This window comes from Mesocricetus auratus, unplaced genomic scaffold (assembly GCF_017639785.1).
Source record: "Mesocricetus auratus isolate SY011 unplaced genomic scaffold, BCM_Maur_2.0 Super-Scaffold_100676, whole genome shotgun sequence".
Lineage (NCBI taxonomy): Eukaryota > Metazoa > Chordata > Mammalia > Rodentia > Cricetidae > Mesocricetus > Mesocricetus auratus.
The window spans coordinates 87,168,297-87,193,053 of NW_024429266.1; the positions used below are offsets into that span (position 1 = coordinate 87,168,297).

The following is a 24,757-nucleotide window of genomic DNA, read 5'->3' on the forward strand; positions in this document are numbered from 1 at the left end:
TCAGAGTTACCATGGTAACACTGGGAGAATTAAATTTCAGACTCGTTCATGAATTGCTTGCAGATCGATGAGAAAGATAATCAGTCACTTAGCAGAGAATCTACTTTTAATAGCCCACAGCCATCACTTCATCCCTGGAAGCAGGCTCTGTGTGTACGTGTTTGCCCTTACCAATGCCCTCTGTCTCTACCACTCAAGAACGTGAACTCCCGTGCGTGGCCCCGCTCTTCTTAGGAAGCTGTGTGTCACGTGACTACATTTCCTACGTGGATGTTGTGGGAGCAGCCATCCTCCAGACATTACATAGCTCATTTCTCAGTCACATTCTATCTGGTAGCATTTAATTTTAAAAGGTAAACTATGCTAAAAGTAAAAACAAAAAAAAATAGCAAGCATATCCCTCAGATATGTTCAATGTTCAGCGTCATCCTGAGGTTTCTGTGCTGTGTATCTGGGTGTTCACCAACATCTGTCCAACAGCTGCCTGATGTAGTCAGGTGACCAGCCCCAACCTGTGGACAAGCTCACATATGTGTGGCGTTTAAACGGCAGCGGAAGCCCCTTATCCCCTTCTGTAGGAGGTTTTTATAGGCAAACCAGAACTTTTTCCTGAATTGCTCAGTTAATAATCACACACACTTTGGTTTTATCAAATTCTTTATCAAATGTAAACATAATTTTTAAAACAGGCTTATTTTTTCTGTGCCCAGAAAAAAAAACACATAGTCAAACTAATCTCCCCTAGGTTTATGAATTATTATTATTATTTACATCCTTGGGCCAGCTCAGTCACACTTTCCAAGTAACACCTCTCCCCACAAGCTGGCATAGCAAAGCACTGTGAGCGGTTTCCATTGCACTTGGGAGCCTGGATAGAGGCAAGGGTCACACACGGAATCACGGTGGTTAGAAGCTGGCAGTCCTCTGCAGTCCACGGCAGGCACAGCTGCCCATTAAACCCTTTCCTGGCTGCGATCTTAGCTATCTGCTAATAAGGTAGTCCCGGACTTTAAAAACCACTATCCCTAGGATGACAAGCACGGGGATGAATGCGTATAAGATCAGAAAGTTGGCTGTGAACCTAGATGTGGCACCAGGGCAGGTCTTCTCGATGAACTGGACTCCTTGGGTGATGGTACACATTGGGTGATTTGGCATGGAGGCATTGGAGGCAACTGCCAAGGAGAAGATTGACAGTATCAGTTCTGATGTATCTCAGGTCATTCGTTCCCCTGATGTTGAGGAAGCATTGAGCATTCTAAGTAGTCTTCTCAATGAGAGACACACAATGTCTGGGAGAACCCAGAATTAACAAGAGATAAGCAAGAGTGGGTCTAGGGGTCCTGGCTTGTTTTGAAGATCGAAAAGTATTTGATTGTATTTTGAGAACAGATACATTCCCCTATTCCTGGTTCTCTCCTGCCATCAAATACCCTAAAAGTTACTGGCATTGTCATCTGAAAATATTTAACCACTAAACTCTGCCTTGTCCTGGGATTTCCAGTGGCCATGGGCACTTGTGTTCCCGCTGCCCTGTCTTGGGATTGGAGTTTGACCTTTGTCAAAAAAAAAATAATGGGTTTACCCATCTGCATTTTATACACATTTTGTGGGAACAAGAGGCCACATTATCTTGGTCTGGTATGGTCAGTGATATAGGAGCTGAGCCAATCTAGAATATACTAGCATTTGCATATACCTGTTACTTTCTAAGAATAGCAAGTGCCCTTATGGTATTGACCATTGATGGGAGACTAACTTGACTGATGAAGATTTTCCTTTAAAATCAGAGAAAAATGGTGACAAGCTGGAGGGACAGCTCAGAGTAACAGCACTGGCTGCTCTTGCAGAGCGCCTGGATTAGGTTCCCAGCACCCACACAGCAGCTCACAACTGTCTGTAACTCCAGTCCCAGGGATCTGACACCCACTTCTGGACTCCACCAGCAACCAGGTACTCACACAGCATGCATACATATGTACGGGTAGGCAAAACACTCACAGACAAAATAAATAAATTTAAAAATCATTTTAAATCAGAGGGAAATGGTGGGCTTTATTTCAAATCAAGGTTTGAAATTTTTTATTAGGAAAATACAACATTCTAAGAGTTTGGGGTGATAGTATACTAGGTCAAGTGACTACCACAGGAGCAAGAAGACCTGAGTTTGAGTCACCCACATAAAACACTGAGGATGGCGACACACACTTACAATCCCAGCACACACGTGCGCGCGTGCGTGCACACACACACACGCGCACACACAGAAACACAGACACACACGCACGCGCGCGCGCACACACACACACACACACACGCACATGCACACACACACACAGAGCATTTCTTCCAAAAATACATTTTTGTAGGAAATTGCTTACTTAGGGCAACATGTAAAAATAATATTGTAAAACAGAATACTTACCGCAAGTGAAATTCAGCCCATAGAACTCATTGACTACAAGAATCTCACAACAGTATTTTTGGAATGTAAAATAACTCAGGATTTTAAAAGGAATAGGCATTTCTTCTATGTTTCTTAAGAAAAAAAAGACAAAGAAAATTCAGTAGGTTCTCATAGGTAGTCTTACTACATAAAAAAGTAATCTTTATGTTTTCTAATACAATCTTCCATCCCTGTTATTAAAATGATGCTTACTCTGGAGTCTTCAGCCAACATTGAAAACTTTAAATAAATACCTCTTCCCAGAAACAGCTGTTGACATTTTGGTGATCTGATACAAAATGTGTATGTTTGTGGGGCTCACACTACGTAGACGTAGGCTCCTCACACTCTGATGATCTTTATTCTCTCAAATGACCTCAGTCAACCCTGCATGTTGGCAAGTATGGCGCCTCATCATTTTTAACGTCTACCTAGCAGCCATTTCAGTAGAAACTTAGAGACTCTCATGACGATTGACTGGTGCTCTCTCTCTCTATCTCTCTTTCTCGTCTGTCTGTCTGTCTGTGTGTGTGTGTGTGTGTGTCTGACTCTCTGTCTCTCTCTGCCTCTCTCTCTCTTTCTCGTCTGTCTGTCTGTGTGTGTGTGTGTGTGTGTGTGTGTGTCTGACTCTCTGTCTCTCTCTGCCTCTCTCTCTCTTTCTCGTCTGTCTGTCTGTGTGTGTGTGTGTGTGTGTGTGTCTGACTCTCTGTCTCTCTCTGCCTCTCTCTCTCTATCTCTCTTTCCCGTCTGTCTGTCTGTCTGTGTGTGTGTGTGTGTGTGTGTGTGTGTGTGTGTCTGACTCTCTGTCTCTCTCTGCCTCTCTCTCTCTTTCTCTCTCTCTGGCTCTGTGTGTGTGTGTGTGTGTGTGTGTGTGTGTGTGTGTCTGACTCTCTGTCTCTCTCTGCCTCTCTCTCTCTTTCTCTCTCTCTCTCTGGCTCTGTGTGTGTGTGTGTGTGTGTGTGTGTGTGTGTCTGACTCTCTGTCTCTCTCTGCCTCTCTCTCTCTTTCTCTCTCTCTCTCTGGCTCTGTGTGTGTGTGTGTGTGTGTGTGTGTGTGTGTGTGTGTCTGACTCTCTGTCTCTCTCTGCCTCTCTCTCTCTTTCTCTCTCTCTCTCTGGCTCTGTGTGTGTGTGTGTGTGTGTGTGTGTGTGTGTGTGTGTGTGTGTGTCTGGCTCTCTGACTCTGGCTCTCTGTGTGTGTCTCTCTCTGTCTGACTCTGTATGTGTCTCTCTCCATCTCTTTGTCTCTCTCTCTCAACATCACTTATATGAACATGCAATAAATCACATACCTAGTATACACCATATTAGGTGAAGACTGTGGCTTGTGACTAAGCAGAGATCTGAAAGTCCTCGGAGTGTCATGAGGACCAGACTATCATGCAAGGCAGAAAATTGGAGGCTGCAAGCAGTTCTTCCTTGCGTTTTGGTTTTGGGATTTTTTGATTGGTGGTGGTTTGGGTTTTTTTTGGGGGGGGTGTTTTGTTTGGTGTTTTGGGGCGATTTTTTATGTTTTTCCCTTTTTCTCCTTTCTTTGTCCTTATGAAAATCATGATCCTCTCCAGTCCATCTCAGGAGAAATTTTCTGCCAATTTTGATTCCCTCTTGGAGCACTATATGGTTTCTATCAGTAAAAACATATTCTGGGACTGGTAAGGTGCCTCAACGGTTCAGAAGACCTTTTACTCTGGCAGAGGACCTGGGTTCAATTCCAGAGCCTGCATGGTGGCTCACAACCATCTGTAACTCCAGTTCCAGAGGACCGGACAGCCTCTTCTGACTCCCACGGGCACCAGGCACACATGTGATGCATAGGCATACACACAAGCAAAACACTCCCACACAAAAATGTTTATTAGATCATTTCTCTTTATAGGAGTCCTAAGTGCTTTGGGGTTTTTTAAGTGTCCTATCCCTAAAGAACTCATAATATAGTCAGGGACATAGACTATATATCCTCAGTACCACAAAAACATACAGAAGGGAACTGTTGGTGCCAAGAGTACATAAACAACCAATATCACATGACCATTACACCCTTTCAACTCATATTTATTGTCTTGCCTATTCCCAGGTAGTTCCCAAGTCCCATGACTTTCAGTTACTGGCAGTCTTCCAAGATGAGAGACTATGGACTGGAAAGGGTTGGTAGGGACACGGGAAAAACTTACAGAGGAGAAAGGCCACTTACTGAGGGAGCTGAATAGTCCTCCAAGCAACAGCAGAGGATGGGGAGTGGGAGCAGAGGGAGATGAGCGTGGAATGACACTGGGAACTGTAGCTTCAAGGTCTTGAGAGGAGTTGTTAGCATTGAGTGAGTAGCCATGGAAAAAGATCAAGTTGGAATATTGTTTTAAGGAAGTTAAAGCAGCACCAACAGGCAGAGTGGACCAGAAAAGGGGAGTTTCCTTAGAAAATCTAGATTGGTTTCCTTCCCTTGTTTTCCTAGCTTGCTGCATATGAGTCACGTCAATAACATGCTTACCTTGTTGTGTCCTGGTGTTCAATAAAAAGACACCGTGCTAGCAAACAGTGAACAGTTCAAGGTCTAAAGCAATAGTGGTTGGTGAATGGCAGAGACAGCCCAGACTACAAGGTGACAGCTTGGCCCAGCGTCACTCAGCTCACTGCATTTGCTTTGTGGCAGTCATTATTAGGGGATCCTTGTCCGCAGGTCATGCCAGACTGGACCTTTTGAATCGTTTCTTCTTACCTGATAAATCCAGATCCAATAAGCACCCCCGAGATGCTCAGCAGAGCCACTATACTGTTGACAATGTTGGGGTTTTGGACCATCCCAAGCAGCACGAGAGTTAGAAATTCTCCAATTAAGTGGGGAGCCAGCAGAGCAGCAGAGAAGTATCCGAATCTGGCAGCCTCATGATACAAGCCCAGAGTCCTAGAAAAACACAAGCCTTTAGTTTTCTCTCCAAGTGCTATCGTTTAAGAAAAAGACCACACTTGCCTCCTGTGACTAAATCCTTGCTGGCTGGTGTGAGGGGGGTGGGATTAGCAGGGCAAGCCATGTTTCCCTTTGTCAAGCCCTCTTTTGGAGCAAAACTGACATTTGAGCCCACTTATTACCACAGTTGTTTCCATCGACTTCAACTCGTTGTGAATTGACTGTTATAACTTCTCTAGCTCTCATGGCAAAACTTTAAATTGGGCTGGTGGGTGTAGGGCTGCTGAACTGCTCCCACCCCCTGTCTCCTCAAAAATAACTGTGTTCTTCCTGCCATTTCTACCCTAATGCTGCGGCTCACCCACCATGCTGCCCCGAACCTCATCTGTATTCTGTGGGATTATTGCAGGCATGAAATCACTCGCTTCTGTATTCTGTGGGATTATTGCAGGCATGGAATCATTCGCTACTTGTCCTCCGTGCATTATCTTCCCACTCCATCCCAATGGTGTCTTCTCTTCCCAGAGCTTTGATCTGGCCTCCATGTCTTTGTAACAAGCTAGCCTGTATATGTGCACTTTCCTTGTCTGTGTCTTTTAGGAATTGTTCTCATCATGGATAACGCGTCTTTAACTCGCATTAGACTCGAGGTCCATGGGTCCATTGATAGAGCAAGGAAAAGAAGTCCCCATGCTTCATCTACGCCCTCCCAGCCAGGCTTGAAGGCTCCCTTTTCCTCTTGCCCAAATCACCGTGCTTTTTAATTACGTTAATTTTCTTCTTAATTCATAATCTTGTGACCTTTCAAACATTCTGTCACCTTTGAAATTCTATCGTCATATGAGGACAAGGTCCATCCTTTCCACTCCACTCTTTCCCCTTATAGACTTTTAACTTTGGTGAAAAAGCCATCCACAGAATGTCCTAGTCAGTCATCCCCACCTCCTTCCTCAGTCACGCGCTGTGTCCTCAGTAGTACTCAGAGTCTTCCTCTTCCCAAACTCAGACTGAAGTTTTCAGGTATGGCTTCTGCCCCACGCCCCCAGCCTCTCGGACTCAGACCCCTGCCCGGTTCTGCACCACTGACCCTTCTAGGAACCCTGCTGTCTTCAGGGATGAGAACCCAGCGTATTGACTGGGCCCACTCTCCCACTCTGCCACTGTGACTCGGCTGGCTTTGGGACCCTTTACATCTTGGGGTCCAGTAGCAGGTCTCATCGTGACTGTCATAAACCTCTACTTCTCCTTCTCTCTCTCTCTCTCTCTCTCTCTCTCTCTCTCTCTCTCTCTCTCTCTCTCTCTCTCTCTCTCTCTCAGTGTGTGTGTGTGTGTGTGTCTAGTTTCTCTCCATCTTTGCCCAGTGTTGCATCCACGACGCCATGTTGTTCTAGCACCCCTATCTGTGCAACTCAGCTTAAGTACTTTGGGTTAGTTTTCACCCACTCCCAATCTAATGACTTGCTTGTATGCTAATTTTGCAGTGCTGGAGAGCTGAACTTGGGGCTCTAGGAAGGCCTTCTCTCACAGAGTTATACCCCAAGCCCTCAAATAGTTCTTGATGGTTTTCCTTACCACATTCTAAGACAACTATTCTTTAAGCCCAATGGTCATAGGAAGAGACATTCTGATGTCTTCCCCTTGGTCTCCAAAGGGGCTAATGGGCCCCCAAGCCTAATGAGAGTTTAAGACACACCATCGCCAGTGAGAGCAATTTGGTGAAAGACACATACAAGGAAGTACGCAGATTAAGCAAATATCCGGTTTTCACATTATCCCATAGCAGCATACATCCTCATTGCTCCCTTCAGCTCATTCCCTATTCCCCTGCACACTAGACTACACCCCCACCACACTCCTGAAGCCTGGAAGACGGCAATGATCTCCTCATGCCATGCCTTACCTCCTACAACCTATACTGATACTGACAGGTTTATAACACACACACACACACACACACACACACACACAGAGAGAGAGAGAGAGAGAGAGAGAGAGAGAGAGAGGGAGAGAGACAGAGACAGAGACAGAGAGACACAGAGAGAGAGACACAGAGAGAGAGAGAATGGAGAATGTTTGAACCCTAGAGCCCTGAACATGCCAGCCAATGCTGGGCCACACCCTAGCCTGGCAGCTCCCCCTTCAGTTACCCACCTCTCCTTTGCTTTGGGTCCTATGCCTCTCCCAGACATGGAGCCTCACTGGGCCATAGGGCTGCTCTATCCAAAGTCCAGTCTGTCAGTAAAGAGATTCTGGACTCTCCAGACCCAACACAAGGGAGCCCCTGTCTCCTTCACTATCCTGTCTTATGTCCCGTTACCAAATAACGCTCAACTGGGCAGTCGGCACCTCCCTGACCAGACCCCAGTCTCAACTTAGGCTTCTCTTCCCAAGCCTTCAACACCCGCAGCACAGCTGAGCTTCTCCCTGCGAAGATCTTATGTGAGTTCACTTCTGAACCTGTGCTAATGTCTGCTCGTGGCCCTCAGCTCCCTTTCTCTCGTTAAATCATTGCTCATCCAGTTCTTCTACAAAAACCTCCAACCTTCCTCTCTCCCAGACTCTCTGCCCACCCTTGGGTGTGGGAGATTTTGAATGTCGTTGAGTATAAGACAGGGGGTGTGTGAGGTTCAGGAGATGGACCCTTTGAATGGAGATCAACTGACTAGAACACATTTCTGCCCATGGCTTATCAAGAAAGTTAAAGACTGCAGGAACGGATTGGGGTAGAAACAAGCAATGGTAATCCACTAAGACCATGGATGTGAGACAGGGAACCCCCACATGTCCTCAGTTTCCTCCTCAGTAAACAAGAATTATTCCTCATCACCCTCACAAAGCTGTCACAAGGATTCCACAAATGAATGCACGCAGAGCTGGTGAGTGCTTGCTGCGTGCGAGCTGCCACACTGTGTGTGAGCTGCTGCGTGGCATCCTCTCCACGGTGCCTCTGCTTCTGTGCGAGACTAATCTACTTCCTTGACTTAAAGTTGCCCAAGGTTCATTCCTGCCCATAATCCCTCATCTGAAATGCTTAGGCCGGATGCAATTTTTGAGTAGGGAATCTTAAGAGTTTTGGAAAGCCAGGCCATATTGCAGTGGAGCCTGGGGCCCCCAAGCATATTAATGTCTCTGCTAAGAAGGTTGTTCATGCGGGATTAGTATCGAGACCCGGTGTTGGCTCCCGTCCTACTCTGCCATTGAATGCTGCGTTCAGGAGGAAGCCAGGAAAGAGCCATCATGGCACTCTAGATGTCTGAGGTGTCTAGATTTCAGCACCCACTACCGGGCCTGACACGGTGGCCAGTCTACAGCTCTTTCTGTAACTTGACAGGAGCATTTTATATGTGGCTAACAGCTTCACGGCTACTGGAAATGACTCTGCATTTTTATGTCTGAAAAACAGTCGTGACGTGTACGCTTGGGCTCCAACAGGTTTTAAACCACTCAGTTTTCTCAAGACTCATTGAACCAGTTCTTTCTCACCGTCAGTGTCTAAATTAAAATTAAAGTCTTTACTTCATGGCTTTTAAAGGGAATCAACATGGGAATCTTGTTAAACGCAGGACCGGGTTCAGTATGGCTGAATCTGGGATCCTGCATAGAAATAAACCTGCCACCATCATCCCATAACCATGTTGAGTAGAGACAGTCTAAATAAACAAAGCCTTCGATTTGTAGCCAACCTTGTTTTACTCAAAAATGTTTAAAATTTGCTCACAGGGCATGTAGGAACCCTTTTACTCTGAATCCATTGTCCTGAGAGAGCTAGGCCTGTGGTTTGTAGCGCCAGTTGGACACCCGGCATTGTTCCCAAGTTCAGAGAAGAGGAGAGTGCCGTCAGGGCCAACAGGAAAGGCTGTGTGGTCCCGGTGCACCCCTCTGTTAGAAGTCCACCCTCATGCTTGACAGAGGGTACGCAGCCTTACCTCTGTATTCAAGAGTGTACACCAAGGCCTGCAAACCCATCGTTCTGGAACTCATACCAACATGCCCTTGGTTACTTTGCAGTTACAAGGCGTGCAGTTTATAAAAACAGCTCATATGTGTGTCCGCGGGCACTGTGATGCCTGCAGTTAGAGATGCCTGCAGTTAGAGCACCTGCAGAGGAACCCAGGCAGTGAAGAGGGACCGTGTCTTGAGACCTGCATGTTCTCTCTTGGCACGGCTGAGTACCTTTACGCTAATGGAACCAGAACAAGCCAACTTGTGTCCTCCAGGCCTTCCTATGGCAGAGCCACATAGGGAAGAGACATGGCAGAGACAGGTGGGGCCCATCTGCCTTCTCGCGACAACAAAGCGAGTGTCTGAAACCTGCACGTTTTGAGCTTATCTTTGTAAAGTTCTAAGAAACAAAAAAGCCGTCGGTCAAAACTCACAAAAGTGATGCAGTTCCCTATGCCTTCTTCCTGTAGCCGCTTTCCTTCCTCAAATCCTGCCAACCCACCAAACCGTGATGGCCAGGTCCGTGGGCAAAACTTCAGGCAGATGGGGCCGCTGCAGTCTGGGAAGGCCACCTGTGTCCTCCCCCTGAGCCCCAGCTCCTTGTGATCAGTCTCCTGTCAGACCCTCAGGGCTTGGGGCATGCTGTTCCCTGGCATAGCCTTGCTGGCCTGCTCTTGGATCCCGTGCAGCCCTCAGCGGGGTTATTTGTAACAAAACACATGCCCTGCAATGCGGGTCGTTGCTCCAGATACGGATGGAGTGGATTGCCTTGTCTCTCCATGTGTCCCATCAGCCCTCCACGGGGAGCCAGGCCCAGGTGAACTCAGTGCCCCTGAACACCATCTTACCAGTAACACACACTGGTGAAAATCACGGTGGCGACGATGCTGAAGGGAAGCGCGTGCAGTACGTAAGCCAGCAGCATCTGCCACTTCCGGTACAGGCCATCCTGACTTTCCTGGTCGCTGACAGCTCTCAGCATGGGAACTGGCATAGAAGGTATGTTCCAAAAACAGTCAATCACCACACCCCTGAGGGAGGAAAGTCTACCAAAGCTGAACTGGAGGTCTATCGGGTCCGGAACAAGAAGGCAGCTAGGCAGGCTCCATTATCACGGGGACAATAAATCCTCCCACCTCAAAACTACGCACCCACTGTGGGACAGTGCGGTAGCAAAGACCCCCCCACACACACTTTACTTTCTTCCCTGTAAAGTGATAAAGCACACAGAGGGGGAGGGGCACGAGTGAGTGACCTGAGGCTCCGTGTGGTTCCATGCAGGGTATTGGTTCCCACATCAGCATCCACTCGGTATTGGTTCTCAGAGGCCAGAAAAGCCCCGTGAAGACAAGACTCATCGCGGCCCCTTGTGTCCATCTAGGGCCGGCCGTCCTAAGCGCTGTTCTTCCCTCTTCCCTGAGGTGCCATTGGTTTTCCGTTTCAGAAATCCCTCCACGCCTATTTTTCTGAGGCAAAGGGCAGCACCAGGCAGCTTTGTGCTGCTTCTGGGGTCCCCGCTGGGTTTAAAAATCAGGTGCTGCCGCTTCCAAAATAGGATCCAGCTTGGTAGCTGAGTCCGCACGAACTGGGCATCCTCGTATAACAAGAGAGAACTTTGGAAAAACTCTTTCCAAATTCTGCACCATCAATGCCGCATCACTTTGGCATTTTCCCGGGTGCTTCAACCCTCGGGGGTGTCCATTTGATGAGCCACTTGCATCAAAGTGATCCTACTGTTAATTACCTTTCCCTGGGGCGTTGGGGGGCGGCAGCAAGTTTATCTTATGGAAATACCTTCGTAACAGCTGGAGCTGATAGATTGGAGGGGGTGGTATGTACCTCCCACATACAGGCACTTACACAAATTCACAGCGTTGAGCATGCCGGTGTACGGGGTGGCGCCGACCAGCTGGTATAGCAGACCCACACGGTCCTGGATAGCGCCCTTTAGTATGTCGTTCTGGACCCGAAGAAGGTAGAAAATGAGGAACAGACCCATGATGAGATTCTGAACAAGACGCATGATCACTGCCTGCTTGTTTCTCATTAAGTTTCTTGTAACTCTCCTGAAAACCAAACGAGCCGGTTTTAATCCCTTTTATTTCATTATTGGCAAATGTTCATAAAGACCTAAAATGGGCATTGGCTGTATTTTCTAAGACTCTTACCTCAAGAGGACACCCAGCTTACAGAACATTCCAGGAGGATCTTTCGTTTTGAAAGGAATCATGGGTAAGGTTTTCAGGTGTTTTGTCCTTTCAATATTCTCCAGGATTTTGTGACAGACTGCAGAGTCTCTGAAGGCAGATTCGAGCATCTGGACTCTCTTGTAGGTTTCTATTTCTCGCTCTCTGCTCTGGGTATCCACTGATGTCAAGTCCACTGAAAGTTTTCCCCAAAAGATATGACCCATGTATTTCTAAATACACACACACATACACACACACACACATGAATGCACGAACACACACTCACACATACACAGCATATGCACACATATATATGCATGCAAGCACGTACACTCACACACACCACACATGCAGCACATACACATGCGTACACACACACACCACACATATGCATGCACACACTCACACACACACATACACCACACATGCATGCATGCAGGCACTCTCTCACACACACACCACCTGCCCACACACACCACACATATACATGCATGCACACATGCACACACTCACACACACCACATGCCCACACACCACACATATACCTGCATGCAATCAGGCACGCACACACACACCACATACCACACATATGCACACGCACAGGCGCATGCATTCACACACTCTCAGAATGGTTCGCAATCCCTGACTCATCAATTGTTCGACCCTATTCCTGCAGAGAAGCTCCTATCTTAGTGTCCATCTGCTACATTAGAGTGTCTACAGCTACGCAGAGAGGCCATGAGAATCCCATAGCAACTGCCTGAGAGAATTCAGAAAATCGTCTGAGAGAGAAACCCCATTTTATTCTCTGCTAAGTCACTGGGGGCAAGCTAATTGACTTGACAACAAAACAAACAAAAAAAGCAAAAACAAAAACTTGGAAGAGCCAGTATCATGCAACCAAAGATAAGGAAGATTCAGGGCTGGCAAGACAGGTAAAGGCACCTGCCACCATGCCTAAAGACCTGACTTTGAAACCTAGGACCCCGCAGTAGAAGGAGAGACCTGACTTCTTCAGGGCCGTCCACTGACCTCCACATGTAGCCCATAGCACACATGCACACACAGATATACACAAACAATACAAACTGCAAAGAGATTTTTCAACAGCCACAGTGGTGAACATTAAAAACCAAAAACTTACTGTAGAAGTCAAAGGGGTTGGAATGTTCAGGACAAGGGTAACCACAGCTATTGAAGAAGTCGAGCATTTCCTCCGGCGTGCCACAGAACACCATCTCTCCGTAAGTCAGGATGGCAATTTTGTCGAAGTGCTGATTGGACAAGAGATGGTGTTTGTGTGTGCTCCGGTAACCATATCCTTATGGGAAATGCATTTCCAAGCAGCCGGTTAGGCCTCTGCTACCTCAGCCACTCATCAGTATTTGTGTGTGTGGGTGTGCATGTGTGGGTGTAGGTGTCCACTGGAGACAAGGGAGGACACCCCTCTGCCTCCCAGCCTGGATTACCTCTGTGCAACATGGGTATTGCTGTACGGTGCTGGGCCCCAGCATCGCATTCAGGCAAAGAAAACCACTGAGAGTGACCTTGAGCAACCTGGGGTGTTGACTGTATTGGTTGTGTTTGAAATATTAGATCCTCATCTATTAAAAAAGCAAATAATGGACAGATAAAAGGATACTGGGATCAAATGAAGTTTCTTTTTTGAATAATAAAATTATGTTTTTTTGTGACAAGACGGAGCTTTGGTAGCTAAGTAGGCCATGATACCAGGTCTGTGTGTGTGTGTGTGTGTGTGTGTGTGTGTGCGTGTGTGTGTGTCTAAGGGTGAGTGTGTGTGTAAGGGTGAGTGTGTGTCTTCCTATTCAATTGTTTTCCACTTCACTTTTGAGACAGCGTCTCTCACTGAATGTGGCACTCATGGATTCAGCTAGCCTGGCTGGCCAGCAATCCCCAGAGACTCTCTTGTCTCCGCCTCCCTAGCACCGTGATTACAGGCGTGTGCCCCTTTGCCCTGCTCTTATGGGCATGGGAGATCCAAACTCATACAGAAAGCACATTACCAACTCAGCCATCCCCCTCGAGCTGCCATCAACAGCGTTTGACCAACTAGTTTTACCAACAGCATTTTACCAAATAGTGGCTCCATTTTGAGTCATTTCCAAATTATACTCTTTCATCTGCCAAGTGTATATGTGGATGCCTGGCCCCAGGTTTGCCTTGTGGACTAAATGATGGTGGACTGAATGAGCTAGTGTGTGCAGAGGTTTGGTGTGCACTGGGTACACAATAAATTGGTGCCCTTGTTCTTTCAATCACTGTTGTGTCCTCCTTACCCTGCCCTGCCATTCCTGGTTCAAGACACCATGATGATGGGAGATGGTATTCTGTATATGTTTCTCTTATTGGCTGATGAGTAAAACATGGGGCTAGGAGACAAAGAGAATTCTGGGAAGTGTAGGAAGAGAGGAATCATCATGTGTGCCCAGGAAGAGAGAATGCGAATCAGGCACTCTCTGATAAGATAAGACAATGTAGAAATATATAGATTAGTAGTTATGGGCTGGTAATTAATACAGAGCTAGCCAATAAGAAGCCTAAGGCAAGCCAGGAGGTGGTGGCCCAAGCCTTTAATCCCAGCACTTGGGAGAGAGGCAGGCGGATCTCTGTGAGTTCGAGACCAGCCTGGTTTACAAGAGCTAATTCTAGGACAGTCTCTAAAGCCACAGAGAAACCCTGTCTTGGAAAAAAAAGAAGAAGAAGCCTAAGACACTGGCCAACAGCTTTATAATTAATATAGCATCTGTGTGTTCATTTGGGGCAAGGCAGTTGTGGAACCAGGTGGGAAATCTCACACCATATCCTTCTCTTGAGTTGAATAGTATAAGAAACGGCCTCCCCTTACTTGGAAGAGCTCAGAGCGAGGCTGGTGGATGGTGACGATCACAATGCGGTCCCTGCGAGCCAGCTCTGCCAGGAGGATGACAATCTGATTTGCAGTCATGCAGTCCAGTCCTGTGGTTGGCTCATCAAACATCATGATCTCTGCCAGCAAAGAAGGGTCAGATGTCTGAACCACTGCCCAGCATGCTCTGGGCTTAAAAGCCAGTATTCTGATCAGTCCATCCAAACTGCATAACAAGAAGTAGCTGCACTGAAACTGGCTTTCAGCCTGAGACCAGGAGCTAGAACCTGACCTGGGAGGGCCCAGCTCTGGCCCACACATGGAGACAGGAGAGTGACCAGATCAGGCTTCTTTGTACCCTGAACTACTTGGGCTCCATGTAGGGGACACCGGCAAAGAGCAGGGCTAGCATGCAGACTTTGGGGAGGCTTCTAGGGTAACTAATAATTACCTAGCCTAACCTTGTTTTCTATCAGGGCATTTTCCAGGACTAATGGGGTCTTGGCACACAGAAGACTGAAGCAAGGTCTGGGGTGGGAGGTGGATGGGCAGGCATAGGCCAGGGTCTTTAAAAGTTTAACTGGAGCTAATGTCTTCCCAGAAAGTGACAAGGGCTTCTTAGCATCTCCTGACCAGGCACCATTAGAAGAGGCAGGCTTGTTCTACCATGGAGTGAAGAAAGAGTTCAGGTACAAAATGCCCTCTCCAGGTGCAACTACGTGGTGAGGTTTGTCAAGTTGGGAGAATAACCAAGCCAGGTAGAAGGAGGCGGGGTCTGGCTACGTCACGCTGACGGCCCCTTCCCCATGGCATATGCACTGTGCCAACTCATAAACACTACTAGTCGTACCAGAACTCACTGCCCTTCCCTACAGGGCATAATGGAACTGCCCTCATAAGTTAAGGTGGATAGGGATGGGCCTCTTATTCATGGATGGTTCTGGCGCACAGATCACAAACAGGATACTTAGGAGAGGCTCAACGCAATGGTCCTTGTCATAGTGACCCAGGAACCCCGTGGGTAAGTGAAAACATGCTCCAAGCTGTTTCTTGCATTTAATGCACCTAACCCACTGAGCGCCGTAGCTTGGTAGCACAGCACACGGGAGGGCCAGCTGTTTTCCCCTCATGGTCAACCAAGAGTACAACTCACTGCTGCCACCCAGCATCTTGAGAGAAGGTGCTACCGTTTCTCCTTATTCTGAGGAAAGATCAAACTCAAAGTGCTGTTGAGTGTATATATATATATATCACTTTCACTTCACCGTAAGGTTGAACTCTGTCTCCCCAGATGAGAGAGACTCTCTCTCATCAGGAAATGAACTGTATAGCACTTCCCAAAACTGGGGTCTCCCGTGTGGGAAGCGGCAGAGATTTCAATCCTATACAAACCATTTCTCACTGGGGCCTGTGAAGACAGGGCCTCAAACGCCTAAAAGATATGGAGCCCATGGAGGACACCCTGGTGGCATCTGGTAACGGAGTCTGTGTCCCACTTACTGGGGTCCTGAATGAGTTGGGCTGCGATGGAGACTCGGCGCCGCTCGCCACTGGAAATTCCCCCAAAATTATAGTTGCCAATCATTCGGTCTGCCACGTGGCTCAGACTTAGCTCTTCCATGACTGCCTCTACCTATAAGAGACATAAAACCCCAGGACTGCCACCTGTAGCTACGGCTGACACTTCAGTTTGCGGGCAGATGATAGCCCAGGAGAGATAACACTTGCCTAGGGTGCAAGGGCCAATTTCAAACTCATCATACCCTGGGGAGAAAAGTCCATTACAGAAAAATCCACCTTGGTTTAATGTATAATACATAGTCCAGATTTAAGTAAATGTTTTTAAGTTCCCAGAGCAACAAAATGTTTATTCTTACATCAGAAAAATACCCCTAAGTCATAATTATGATATAGATTATGTTAAGTGCTTGGGTTTTGAGATTTTATTATCATAAATATTCTCTGTGCTTTAAAAAAAATCCAATTTGGTTTGAAGTGGCCCCTGTTTCTCCTTTGTAAAGCCTAGTAAGTCCTGGAGGCTTGAGTGACCAATCACAGTGTAGTTTTACATTAAAGGAATATAATCCAGCTTCTAAAAGTAATTAAAAGCCATTCCAATCTTTAGTCAAATCTCTTGGAGAAACTTCAAAGGGTACCTAACATGTAATCCACAGCTCCAAGTCCATGATTTGAATTCCCTCACCAACCCTCTTCATTCTGCTTACACCCCGAGGCTCCTTGTAGCTCCCCGCGCTTTAATCTCAACTTTCCACACAAATAACATTTAAAAGCAATCCTTATTGACTCTTTGAGAAGGCTGGCCTTTCTCCCTTTCCCTTGCTCGGCTTACTGCAGCCCCCGGAGACCTTTGGAAAATCTCTGCTTCCACGGTTTCCCTTCCTTGGTCCCCCAGTCTGCAGGAAGCCCTGGGGAAAGCAGAGAGGAGGCTGAAACAACATAGCAGAGAATTTGTTCCCAGCTGCCTTTAGTGAGGTTGTGCCCCCTTCAAAATGAAAAAAGAAAAGAAGAAAGAGACCAGCACATTGCTTTGAAAAATAACCACAAAACGACCACAGGAAAAGAGGGGACGGCCTTTGGAGGGGAGTCCAGAGGGGAGGAGAAGAGGGGACAGCCTTTGGAGAGGAGTCCAGAGGGGAGGAGAAGAGGGAACAGCCTTTGGAGAGGAGTCCAGAGGGGAGGAGATAGTCACTAGCATAAATGGATCCCTGGCCTTCAGAAGATGCAAAGGGGAAATGAGGCAAAGATGTATCAGTAAACCAGTGTGATCTGGTCTGGGAAAAGCCTTCTCTTGGAATCAGATTGAAGGGTCCTAGCACTCAGCTTTGCTTGACATGTGGGTGCTATGATCAAATGCAGTCCTCTGGAAGAGCAGCCAGTGCTCTTAACCAGTTAACTACAGAGCCATCTCTCCAGCTCTCTTTTAAAAAAATTTTGTTAGGTTTTTAAAATGCTAAAGCAATAGGAATCCTGCCCTTTGCTGAATGGAGATTGAAGAACAGGGAATAGAGTGTGAGAGGGGGAATGGGGGAAAGGGACTGTGAGGGGAGCAGGTGGGGAGAGGCTGTGGCTGGGACATAAAATAAATAGATGAGTAAAAAGAAAATACTAAGCAAGCAGAGAGAGTGGGCTGCAGGGAGGCAGGGCTCCTGTGTGGCTTGCTTCTTCCTCTGTCACTTGGTTAGGACCACCAAACCTTTAGAACATGTTTTCGCACACCTATCTCCCAGGAGAATACAGGTGTCTTTGTCAGACTCCAGAGTGTGCCTCAGAAAGTACGGAGTCAGAAGACATGAGTGTATCAGTCAGTCAGCATCAGGATGAAAATAATACAGATGCAAGTGAGATACTGTATTTGAACAAATCTGCTGAATGCCAGCCGGTGAGACCAGAGAAAAACCTAGAGAAACAGAAGCCGTGTAATAAATAGCCCTAGGGGAAAAGACCAATGAAGGATCGTTCTGTGAGGCATGGGTTCCTCTGAAGCTAGAAATCGCCTCCCAGCGTCGACCAGGATTCTCAAATGAAAGCAACCTGCTCTCTCTCCCAGGATGTGGTAACAAGCCTGATTCCCCTAAGCGGTGCCTTTTGCAGGTGATAGCCCTACCTGTCGTTATTCCCTGGGGATGGGGGTAGGAGAAACCGGAAGACACTCACAGACCTTTACAGTCCAGAACTAAGCAATATTTCCAACTAAGGCCAAGGTGGGTTTATTTACAGCTACTTCCAAACTGGGTACATTTAACAAACGTACTGGAACCTAGAAAGAGTGATGGCTCCATGGGAGAAACTTAAGTCTGCTTTGCATGCCGCCCCTTCAAGATGAGATGACCCAGTGGGTAAGGGCACATGCCACTGAATTCAATCCCCTGAGCCACCTGATGGAAGGACAGGACCAGGGGCATCATAACAAACCAAGCTTAGGTTGGAGTGGTCACATTTCAGGAGTTCAAACAACTCATGTAGCTGGCACTTAGGAGGTGGGGCAGAATAAGCAAAGATGAAAATGGGCGGGCCGAGAGGTGGCAGGAGGAGGGGCTTCTGAGGCACCCGGCCTTGTCCCCTAGGAAGTGGCCTTCACTTTAGTCTTAATTACCTTCTTGTCATAGAAGTCCGAAGAGCTACTGCGGAGGGCCAGCATCGCCGTGTAGCGCAGCGTCTCTCGCACCGTGAGACTGCTCAGAAAGACGTCGCTCTGCAGGAAAGGGAACATCATGGCCGTCGGAGCCCCCCGGGGGAGCGGGGGCCGGGGGCCGGGGTGGGAGGGGACGGGGACGCGCCTACCTGCAGGACATAGGAGAAGCAGTCTTGGAACTGGTCCCTGCGCAGCTCACGGCCGTTCACAAACACCTCCCCTTCCAGGGTCCCTGTGCGTCGCAGCCTCCCGGAGATGGCATCCAGCAACGTGGTTTTCCCTGAGCCTGGGGATGACAAGAGAAGGCCCTGGAGGAGCCTCCGCTTGAGAATGGGGACACTTCTCCAGGCTCTTTATGCCCCAGTAGAACCCTGACTGTGCCTCTCCATGGCGCCCTGGGTGAAAAATCCCAGGGTCTGTATAAAACCTTCCCCTCTGGCCCCTGAGTGAAGGGGAGACACACACACACACACACACACACACACACACACACACACACACACCACCAACAACAACAACAGAGGCCAAACACCACACAGACGTTTCTTCTGAATTTGGTGACGAGAAAGTAGCTCTTTTGCCCTTGGCAGGACTGGAATCCAGGTCTGAAGATGTTTGTATTTTACATAAAATGGCTCAGCCAGTAAAGGGACTTGTAGCCAAGGCCGAGGACCTGAGCTGAGTTCCAGAGCTACATGGTGGAAAGAGAGGACGAATTACCAAAAATTGTCCTCTGACTCCCACATACAAGCCATGCCATGCATTCACCCATTCACCCATGCATATACACACATGCATAAATAAATGTAGTGAAAAGTTCATAATAAGAAAAACACAGGTTGGGGGGGGAGTTAATCCAGGCCATGGTGGCGCATGCCTTTAATCCCAGCATTTTGGTGGCAAAGGCTGTCAGATCTCTGTGAATTCCAGGACAGCCAGGTCTACAGAGTGAATTCTAGGACATCCAGGGCTATACAAAGAAAGTGTGCATCGAAAAACCAGAGGAGGAGGAGGGCAATGATGATGATGATGGAGGAAGAAGAAAAGAAAGAGGAGGAGGAGGAGGAGGAGGAGACTTCAGAATAGGAAAGCCAGGGAGGGCTGTTGGAAGCCTTGGGCCCCTGGTATCTAAATTTCTTCTTGTGATTCCTTAGGACTGCCCCACACTCCCTGAGTCTAGATGACGTTGCCAGAGCCTTCTGATCTGTGGCTCTGCTTTTCAACAAGTCCCCAGGGGTGCTAGAGGGACACGAGGCATTAGGGAAAGCAAACTGACCTCAGCCTACACCAAGAGCCATAGCTAGCCAGTGCTACCAAGAACATTCCTGCAGAGTTCTAGCCTAGGTGCTGAGGCGACAGAGGAACATGGTTCCCCCTGTTCTCTTTTCCAAGGTCACATCACACACAAAGTAGCCTGGGTCCCAGAACCCCTGGAAACAGGACGGAGTTTTCCTAGCCTTTTGTACCCAAGGCTGTGGAACAGACTCACAAGAGTACAGGGGGAGGCTCTGGACCACCCCAGAGAGCAAAGGCGTTCTGCCAGACTCAAGGAGTTCACATAGGACCAGATCCACCAGTCTGTTCAAGAGCTTTGTGGAAGCCACTTTTACCATGCAGGGCCCAAAGATAAGTTCCTATGGCAGTCACCATCTGTCCTAAACCACATCTGAGCAAACTCAGGTAGAATGGGATAGAAAACAAAACATTCATATCCTTTAAAAGGAACGGGCTTTTGGATGTCATCGTTTTCATGTAAATTCTGTAAATGTTGACAATGCACTGTTTATTACACTTCAGTGTTCACGAGACACACTCAGTTACCTCTCTGCCCTCGCCTATTGTGTAGTCTGTTTGCAATTGGTTTTGTGTGTGCCTCTGTGTGTGTGTGTGAGAGAGAGAGAGGTGCCTGTGCGTGTGTGTGTGTGTGTGTGTGTGTGCCTGTGTGTGTGACATTAAAATAATAGTTCATGTGGAGACACGGGTTGTCATCTCCCCACCTGTGTTTATGGGTGTTCACTCTGCAGCTTTGCTAGTGCAAAGCCTTGCTGTCACAGTCATGGTATTTGTAACCTGTCTGGAACTAAAGGGTAGGAACAAAATCATTTTCTTATATTAAAAAGAAAGAATCATGGGCTAGGGGAATGGCTCAGTTGTAGAGCACTTGGATCAACCTCCTCTCTCTCTCTCTCTCTCTCTCTCACACACACACACACACACACACGAATGGAAGAGGAAGAGGAGGAGGAAGGAGAGGATGAGGGGGGAGGAGAAGAAAAAGGAAGAGGAGAAGGAGGAGTGACCCACAAAAGTCAGTGGGACTATGCCCTGACTTCCCAGACATGATCCCTGCCCTTCCTGTGCGGTTTCTCTGACCAGAGCCTTAAAGGCCTCTGCACAGCGCCTGGCCCCTCTGTGGGTTTGCTACACCGTCCCCTCTCTCTCTGTCATGGCAGCTGTTTACAGCCACCAGCAAGTCTGCTGCTCCTCAGCTTCACACGGAGACCCTCGCGGTTCTCCCCAGCTTTCTGGTCTCCCTAGTTCTCACTAAGGGGGCCACTCTGGAGCCAGAGTCTGAGTCTCACAAAGGCCTCCAGGTGACTGAAGCAGCATTAGGAGGCGGATTGGCGGCTGAGAAGACACCTCCCTCGTAACTGGGAACATGAGGGCCCGCGGAGCTTGCTGGCTTGTCTCTCAGCCTCGAGGCATCAGTAAGTTGCAGGTGAAGTGAGAGACCTTATCTCAGAAAACAATATGGAAAGCCAGGCGTGGTAGCACATAACTTAAAGCCCAGTACTCGGGAGGCAGAGGCACACAGGTCTGTCAGTTTGAGAGCAGCCTGGTCTACAGAGTGAGTGCGAGACCAGCCAGGGCTACAGAGTGAGACCCTGTCTCAGTAAAACAAAAACAAACAAAAATCTACCCATAAGCAAAATATACACACAAGATAGCAGACACCTGAGGTTGTTTTCTGGCCTTCACAGACACGTGCACGCGTGCGCGCGCACACACACACACACACACACACACACACACACACACACACACAGAGTGATTTAATTAACTAATTAAAATGCAAAAGCCTCAGGAGGGATCCCACAACCCTTCCATTATGAAGAAGTCAATTGCTTATGAAGAGGCTAGCTGTTGTGGCTTGAATACAAAACGCGGTCCTCCCAGGCTCTTATCCCCAGCTCGTCCTCCCAGGCTCTTATCCCCAGCTGGGGCGCTTTTGGGGGGAGGCTCTGAAAACTTTGGAAGGTGGAGACTGGCTGGAAGAAGTAGTCTTGTCCTGGTCCCTTCCTGCCTCCTCTCTCTGTTTCCCGTCCATCATGATATAAGCTGCTCTACCATGACTGTCACCATGATGGGCCGAACCCTCAGAAACCAGGGACCCAAATAAATCCCTCCTTTAAGTCATCTATGTGTTTTGCACACAGTGACAAACAGCTGATGCCACAGCCCTCACCAGGTATCAAGATCTATCAGGCCCTTGGGTGTCAGCCTCACCCAGTATATGATTTTTTTTTCAAGACAGGGTTTCTCTGTGTGGCTGTCCTGGAACTCGCTCTGTAGACCAGGCTGGCCTTGAACTCACAGAGATTCACCTGCCTCTGCCTCCCGAGTGCTGGGATTAAAGGCATGCACCACCACTGCCTGGCCCAGTATATGATATTTTCTTACAGTAATAAGACTAAGAAAATCAGTGAATTAAGTGAATTTTCATTTAATCTTCTTCATATTATTTCATTACATCTTAATCTTACATCTTTGCTTGTATGAATGATCATGGATTCAATTTGAGTCCGGACAATTTAATCCATTTTTTGTTGCTCTAGGAAAATGCCTGAAGCTGGGTGATGTGTAAAGAGAGAGAGAGAGAGAGAGAGAGAGAGAGAGAGAGAGAGAGAGAGAGAGAGAGAGAGAGAGAGAGAGAGAGAGAGGGGGAGAGTGTTGACTCACAAGTCTTGGAGACTTGGAATTCAAAATGGGATAACCTCATCTGTTCAGCTCCAGGGACAAGCTTCTAGCTATGCCACACAGTAAACAGGACGCCATGTGAGAGTGAACAATTGTATGATGAGCCAGGAAGCCAGAGGGGTTCAGGGTTCAGGCTTCAGGCGTTCTTTACATGAGCTTTGTCTGGCGAGAGCTAACGTGGGCACTTCAAGAATTACATCAGTCTATTCAGAGGGTTACGCCTCCAAGGTCTACCCACCAGACCTGTCATCATTTCCACAATGGGGGACAAGCTTTGGAAGACACACTCAGTGCCACACCTGACTCTCGTCACAGACCTAACGCAGCCTGTTTCTAGGAAAGGGCAAGGTGAGCAGATGATGGGTTAAACGCCAACAATTTGCAAGCAACTGCTCAGTCAAGAGGGGTTTGCGAAGCTAATATGTCAGAATCTTTAAATCAGCACATGAAGGATGCAAACCCTTGTTGTGAAGGCCCTTGTTGCTGTTCCACCCAGAGCCCTTCCTCTGGACCAGGGTACCCCCTCCCCAGGGCCTGGAAAGCTGAGGGTTTGCAGCTATAGACTTTGCAGGGACAGGAGAGGAAATCCCTCCTAGGAGAATGATGTGTTAGCAAGAGCACAAAAGCTAACATGGAAGTCACGTTCAAATATTAAAACTGTCCCCTGGACATGAAGGACATGGGAATGCACACAGGAAGTCCCAGGCTCCTTAAGATCGAGGCTCAAAAGCAAGCAAACAAACAAAAACATTGTGTAACTGGTAAGATGTGATGTTAACACGAATCCCTTCTTAGTATTCTCTGGTCTCTATTGTGTGTCAGATGGCCATCATAATGAAAAAGACCAGTGGGATCAAGAATACGAGTTAAATTCCACCAGCTGAACACTTTGACAGGAACTTTCCAGAAGGGGAAATATCGATTGAAAATAGAGCCGGGGCTGGGCCTGGGTGGCAGCAGGCTTACTTAGCACGCCCAAGGCTCTGGATTTGACCCCAGCACCACGAGCAATCAAGCAAACAAGCCACTTACATGTTAGGCAGGACTTTCCACTCCTCCCAGGGACTTCTCTCAAAGCCTCACTTTGATACCAGGTCCCATTCGCAGACATGCCATTAAAATTCATTCCAAAGCCAAATGCAAACTCTCTACAAACTTAAACTCCTTTCTTCAACATAGTGCTTAAACCAAGTCCAAGTCTCAGCAGAGTCCCCCTTGGAAGTGCAGAAGCCCTCCAGGTGCTTACCTGAGCTGCCTAGGATGCACATTATCTGTCCACTCTCGATGTACAAGGAGACATCTTTGAGGATTTGCCTGTCCCAACGCTGCTGGAAGGACTTGATGTTCCACCAGGGCCCGACGCGGTTGCTTTAAAGGAAATCCCACAAGGGCAAGAGCAGTGTAGGGTCCTGGGAGGGGCCAGACCCCTGCTTCCCAGCCTGGAACCCACCTCTAGCCCATCCCAGCATCCCAGGTGCTCCTGGACAGTTTGACAACTTTATTTCAGGCTCTATGCCCTTGGAGGGAGGTGTAGTGACTACTGGTTGACCACCACCCAAGGAACGTGCCTCCCAATAGCTGGGTCTCTCTATTTGGTTGCGGGACGGTAACCTGCACTGTGTTTATTCTTGAGGTGAACCCTGCACTCCTTCTGCAGGTTTCATTCCACCTTGTGCCCCCAGCACCCCCACTTTCCAAGCCCTCTCCATCCACACAGGGCAGGTGGAGGACAAGCCAAGGAAGGGGTGTGGGTAGCGCAAATTGGCAAGGGAGGAGCTACTCACTGCTGCGCACTGCCTGATGGCAGCCTTGCCTACTTCCACCCTGATCTGCTAAACAGGTAGCCCAAAGGCCCCAGGCCCACCCACCCACTTGGTGGGAAAAGGCAGCAGAGATTTTGGGAAGCCCAGCTTTCTGCTGTGGGGTAGCCTTACCTGACACTGAAGGAGACATGGAGGACACCTAAGCTGTGCCGAGCCTCCGAGCCGGTAACAGATCCCTCCTCCAGGGAGCTCTGAGAACTTCTGTTGATGTGAGGTCCTCCGGCTCCCTCTGGGCTCAGAAAGGGCATTTCACTCATAGCCAGCAGGAAGCAAATGCAAGTGAATTTTCTAGTGGCCTGTCCCTGTCCGAAGTAGCTTCAACTGAGGACCCAGTGGGAGTGCCCTGTCTGATCTTGCCCAGCCCTGGAGTCCCTCGTGAGACAGCAGGACACCAATTTGGCCACCGATGCCATTATCTGATGTACCTTTAGCCAGGGTGTCCTTATCTCGACAATAGGCA

General features: G+C 48.1%; 1 protein-coding gene across 1 annotated transcript; it reads right to left on the reverse strand.

Annotated features, from left to right (window-relative positions):
- Positions 1–639: 639 nt before the first annotated feature.
- On the reverse strand, positions 640–24,719 carry Abcg5 (ATP binding cassette subfamily G member 5). Its single transcript, XM_005077257.4, has 13 exons — positions 24,409–24,719; positions 23,721–23,842; positions 18,646–18,782; positions 18,458–18,556; positions 15,844–15,976; positions 14,344–14,483; positions 12,622–12,751; positions 11,457–11,670; positions 11,149–11,354; positions 10,137–10,275; positions 5,158–5,343; positions 2,426–2,538; positions 640–1,175 (listed from the first exon to the last, which is right to left on the reverse strand). Exons 1-13 carry the CDS (start codon positions 24,552–24,554, stop codon positions 982–984), a joined length of 1,959 nt encoding a protein of 652 aa, XP_005077314.1. The 5' UTR covers positions 24,555–24,719; the 3' UTR covers positions 640–981.
- Between the last annotated feature and the right edge of the window lie 38 nt (positions 24,720–24,757).